The 6,000-nt window shown below is 39.6% G+C and overlaps 1 protein-coding gene across 1 annotated transcript in view; it reads right to left on the bottom strand.

Annotated features, from left to right (window-relative positions):
• Positions 1 to 503: 503 nt before the first annotated feature.
• The window catches only part of LOC124555893, a 354,617-nt gene continuing 349,120 nt past the window's right edge, over positions 504 to 6,000 (bottom strand). The window contains exon 5 of the mRNA XM_047129952.1: positions 504 to 3,750. Within this exon, the coding sequence (XP_046985908.1) occupies positions 3,634 to 3,750 (117 nt within the window). The 3' untranslated portion in view covers positions 504 to 3,633. The remainder of the gene's footprint in view (positions 3,751 to 6,000) is intronic.

Here is a 6,000-nt window from a genome sequence, read left to right as displayed (position 1 = left end):
CTCCTTCCCCAAAACCAACCAACCAACCTACAGTTAATGGGATACACTGATGTGGTTAGTAAGAAGACGCAGACATCAAATGTTTGATTCAGTTCAATAGTGTGCAGTTATTACTATTTCATTTTCATTAAAATGCCTTAAATGTCATAAAAAATATGAATTTAAAAAAATTCCAGTATGACATACAAAAACTGCTATATGACTTGACATAAATACGCATTTTCAGAGGAAAATTTAAGCTCGTATGCTTCCCAGAGTTGTAAGTTCATTATTAAGTTATTATAAGAAATTGTACATTATAATGAATGTTCTTTGGTTGCAGATATGCTACAACGGAAACCCTTTAAAGTACAAAGTTTGGCTCTAACGTTATGTTTTGCAACAACCGATATATGAAGTGCTTACTTGTTAAAACAGACATAGCCACAGCGTCTCATAGTTAAAACTGTGCGTGTCTTATGGGTAGTACACAAGGGACTATTGGATATTGACAGAATAAAAACTTCAATTAGATTTTTTATTTTTACTACAAATATACACATATAAAGTATAAAAAAGAACAGTATAAAAATGAAAATGAAATGGTTATTGTATACATTCGTATAGCTGATCGTACATAGTATGCTACCTTTCCACAAGATGAATATAAGTATCGTGATGCTGATTAAGGCACAGCGCACAAGAGCGGTTTGTCCTGTGGAGTGCCATTCTGTTAGGTAGCCAAATTCAGTGTTCACGAACAGGTTTTGTAGTAATGTTGCCAAAAAGCACTGATGGAATGAATAGATGAACAATGCTGGGGAAAAACATCCAAGTCTCAGATAGTTTATTATTCATTTTAATAGCTATATGCTAAAATATTTCTGCCGAAATTGTTTGAAAATACTACAGTCAATAGTTCTGAGAGAAATACCGAAAACACACGTGAAGGTTCAAGACTGTCAGCCCAAAACTCCGGAAAATACTTGTATTTTCGTTGGGTGGAAATCTCCATCGTACGGTAAAGCCACTCCCAGGTACCGAAGTGTAAAGAAAGACTCATATTATTCTGAGTGTCGAGACATTCAGTTTCACACAGAGTGCGCAGACAGTGGAAAAATTCCGACGCACGCGAGGAACGTGTAACAGTATCGTCTGAACCATTCGCATAGACGAGTTAGTATTTACAGTTTTGCGTAATAATTGGAGAACTTTCAGAAAAATTATTGATGCAACCTAAATACCCGTTAACATCTAATCATCTTTTCATCCTAAACGTGAAACCTCGCGCCCCCTACTATCTTATAAAGGATTCTTGTACAGCAGCCGGTTTCAGAGCTGTGTAAGGGTTTGAGAATAAATAATAAAGAATTATTTGGCAATCCTAATTGTGTCTTTGATGTATATGCAAATGCAAATTGTTACTTACTAGCCAATTACCTTGTGCGTAACCCTGAGACATTTTAGTGAGGACTTGCCCAACTTATGTTCCAGGTCTGAATTCAGAAGAAGATAAATCAGCTCTAAAAGTTAAAATTAATAAATTTCACTATCATTCAACCTGTTAATCAATGCAAATTTTTTCTTTTATAAATCTACCGGAAATTGTTAGTGACTTCATATACTTGTTTTAAAAGCAATTTTTTTGAGTACCCCTAATAATTGCACAGGTTAAAAAATATTGTACAGACAGAATTTATTGACGAAACATTTTAATGCTTGATATTTGGGTATATTATTAATGGTTATCTAAAATTATTGCAATTGTGTTGAACTTTTTAATGCAACTCGTGCACGTTCCTTAATACTCACGAAAGTTAAGCATTACAGCTCTAAACTTCAGCACTGTTCTGATCCATGTGAATTCATGTTTCTTGCACTGCCTGAGAAATGTAGGAATCTTGTTTCAAGTCCTAATCCGGCACGCAGTTTCCAGGTATGTCGTATGACATGCTGAGAATACAAGCTGCGACATAGTCACAAATAAAAACAGTGATCCAGGAAGTGTAGAATTAGTTTCTTCTATTCCAGTCTCTGATCACCGTGTTAACTTGTATAGAGTCCATTAGATATATCTTGTATTTCGGAATACTGCTCCATCACCCATTTGTTTCATTGACTCTTCTATGTTTTTATAATTTATTTCATTAGCTATGTGAACTTATAAAGTGATTGGCACAATAGTTTGTGGTCCTCTTCTCGACGCGACGTTAAGAGAGGCACGATGGGCCATAGCCTATTGGTGGCAATTGGATATAAATACGCCATTTCTTCCACTGGGATTCAACTATAACAACATGAAATGTTAACCTGGAACGACGTGGCTGCCTGCCCTGTACAATAAGTATTTTATGGTCTTTTGTGGTACTAGCAGTTTCAGTAATTCGTTTCTTAGAGCTCGCAGATATCGTTGCAGCAGATGGTTGGAAACATGTACATACTTTAGTTTGCGAGAAACCTTAATTTATCTATGGCAGTCATTTAGTCTTGAGTGCTGAGTCCCATTAGTAATCGAGGACAGCCTTTGTCACTTTCATGATACTCTTTGAGAACATAAAACGTTCTCCCCTGCTCCCGAGAGTGAACGTTAAATGGAAACGTAAGTCTTCGTTTTCTTCCAGTGAGCTAAATGGGATTACTTCGGAAAAATGTGATTTCTGAGGGAGCTCCTATTTTCAAACAATGTTTCTCTACTGTGTTTACATGTATTTTTGTTGCACTCAGCTTAAAACTGGACGTAACGATAACATGAGACAGTAAATATAAATCAGTACTTTATCAGTCAGTTAAATGGTCAGTGATAGTAATCAGTATGGAACAGCATTCCGAACTAGGTTCAAAGAAAACCATTAAACTTGGATTCCGTATTGAGAAGTTGAGATTTTAACCCCGGAAGAACCGGAGTTGGTAGCTGCTCTTGTCAAAATATAAACAAACGTACCTTCTTTTCGATTTGTTAACGACAAAAAGTTATCTGTAAACGATAATCATTCTGAAGAATTTCGTAAACTTTGAACGGGTGAATATTTGTCATGTCGTTCAATTTGTGGGCTGACAACCTGCTATTACAGAGTCTTCGCTACCTTCTTTTCAACAGTCTAATTTGCCTGCATTCCATGCAGTTATTGAATCAAATGAGAAATTATCTACATTAAATGGAAGCTGAGGAATACGAGGTGGATAAGCGTATTTTAAATTCTTGTAGCATTTTTTTTTAATATCACGTTTAATCATACAGTCTTCCGGTACTTATTAATGAAATTAATGGGACTATGGAAGCGATTAATGACCGCCCACGCACGCAAACAAATACTGATGTGCTAGCAGATAACGAATAGATTATTATAATATATGGAACAAGATGTTGCGAATAAAAAAAAAGTGAACTACTGAAAAATGATGAGGCTTATATAATCTTGAAGACTGATGTTGATATGACGATGAATTCCATGACGTATGCACTGTGCCCCGAAATGAAGTCGAAAAAAAAATATTTTAAGGGCACGTCCAGTATATGAAAATTGGTGGAACTGGAGAGGTGAGGAGAAGCGAAAGGGTGGAACGTGATTTCTATTGTATGTCGTATGAGTGTTCCACCGTGAGGTAGTGATGGATAAGCTGCAGGCAACGGCTGAACTGAATGCTCCCGCAACTTCAGAAGCACTTGACGTTATGCCACCAGTCACACTGCTCCGTCAGCTCGTTGAAGGCCGTACCGTGAGGACACAGGAACGAATCCCGCCGCCCGTCCCTCTGGCACACGTGAAAACCCTGCAACAACAAACATTTCATCAACATGTGTGAAAAAATCACGATGTACAGGGTGATCAAAAAGTCAGTATAAATTTGAAAACTTAATAACCCACGGAATAGTGTAGATAAAGAGGTAAAAATTGACACACATGCTTGGAATGACATGGGGTTTTATTAGAACAAAAAAAAAAAAACAAAGTTCGCAAAATGTCCGACAGATGGCGCTGGACAGCAGGTAACTGCTACCGTGCCGGGTGAGAGGTACGGCGATATGTTACAGAATCGCATCATCCCCAGCCTGGCTGATAAGCACCTGCTGGAACGTACGATGTTTATGCACGATGGCGCTCCACCCTATATTGCTAGACGCGTGAACGATCTCTTGCGCGCGCGTCGTTTGGTGATGATCGTGTGCTCAGCCGCCACTTTCGTCATGCTTAGCATCCCAGGTCCCCAGACCTCAGTCCGTGCGATTATTGGCTTTGGGGTTACCTGAAATCGCAAGTGTATCGTGATCGACCGACATCTCTAGGGATGCTGAAAGACAGCATCCGTTGCCAATGCCTCCGGACATGCTTTACAGTGCTATTCACAACATTATTCCTCGACTACAGCTATTGTTGAGGAATGATGGTGGACATATTGAGCATTTCCTGTAAAGATCATCATCTTTCCTTTGTCCTACTTTGTTACGCTAATTATTGCTATTCTGATCAGATGAAGCGCCATCTGTCGGACATTTTGTGAACTTTTGTATTTTTTTGGTTCTAATAAAACCCCATGTCATTCCAAAGCATGTGTGTCAATTTGTACCTCTCTATCTACATTATTCCGTGATTTATTCAGTTTTTAAATTTATACTGTCTTTTTGATCACCTCGTACTTCCCCTAGGCGGCTGAACTGTCGACACATGTACATCTACATCTATATGGATACTCTGCAAATCACAGTTAAGTGCCTGGTAGAGGGTTAATCGAACCAGCTTCACAATAATTCTCTATTATTTCAATCTCTAACAGCGCGCAGAAACACGAACACACACATCTTTTCGTGTGAGTTCTGATTTCCGTTATTTTATTATGATGCTCGCTTCTCCCTGTGTAGGTCGGCATCAACAAAATATTTTCTCATTTGGATGAGAAAGTTGGTGATTGAAATTCCGAAAGAAGACTCCGCTGCAACGAAAAACGCCTTTGTTTTAATTATGTCCACCCCAAATCCTACATCATGTCAGTGACACTCTCTCCCCTTTCTTTCTTCCTCGGGCCCTGTCCCGCTCCACCGCGGGGTCGGCTGTGTTATAGCGGATTTGGCAGTGTTAATGGCAGAGGGTGGCCAGATGCCCTTCTTGCCGCCACCCTGAACCCCCAGGGATGGAAGTAGTGTACCCCAGCTGTCTGCGTCGAGTGTAAGTCATGAAATAGTGCGAACGTTTTCAAATGTCTGTGAGTCGTGTAACTGAGGCGGAACTTGGGGACAAGCCCGGTATTCACCTAGTGGGATGTGGAAAACCGCCTGAAAACACATCCAGGCTGGCTGGCATACTGGCTCTCGTCGTTAATCCGCCAGGTGGATTCGAACTGGGGCTGGCGCGCCTACCCAAGTCCAGGAAGCAGCGCATTAGCGCTTTCGGCTACCCTGGCGTGTCAGTGACACACACTCCCCTATTTCGTGATAATACAAAACGTGCTGCTCTTCTTTGAACTTTCTCGATATTCTCTGTTAATTCTATCTGGTAAGGATCCCAGACCGCGCAGGATTACTCCAAAAGAGGACGAACAAGCGTAGTGTAGACAGTCTTTTTAGTGAACCTGTTACATTTTCGAAGTGCCCTGCCAATAAAACGCAGTCTTTGGTTTGCCTTCCCCACAACATTTTCTGTGTGTTCTTTTCAATTTAAGTTGTTCGTAAATGTAATTACTAGGTATTTGGTTGAATTTACAGTCTTTAGATTTATCGTGTACCCAAGTTTAACGTACTCCTTTCAGCACTCGTGTGGATGACCTAATGCTTTTCCTTATTTAGGGTCAATTGCCAATTCTTGAACCATACAGATATCTTTTCTAAATTGTTTTGCATTATATTTTGGTCTTCTGATGACTTTGCTAAACGATAAACGACAGCATCATCTGCATACAACCTAAGACGGCTGTTCAGATTGTCTCCTAAATCGTTTATATAGATAAGGAAAAGCAGAAGGCCTATAACGCCACCTTGGGGAACGCCAGAAATCACTTCTGTTTTACTCGATGACTTTCCGCCAGTAA

This window comes from Schistocerca americana, chromosome X (assembly GCF_021461395.2).
Source record: "Schistocerca americana isolate TAMUIC-IGC-003095 chromosome X, iqSchAmer2.1, whole genome shotgun sequence".
NCBI lineage: Eukaryota > Metazoa > Arthropoda > Insecta > Orthoptera > Acrididae > Schistocerca > Schistocerca americana.
Note: the sequence above shows the minus strand (reverse complement) of the source record. Positions and strands in the feature narration are given on the sequence as shown.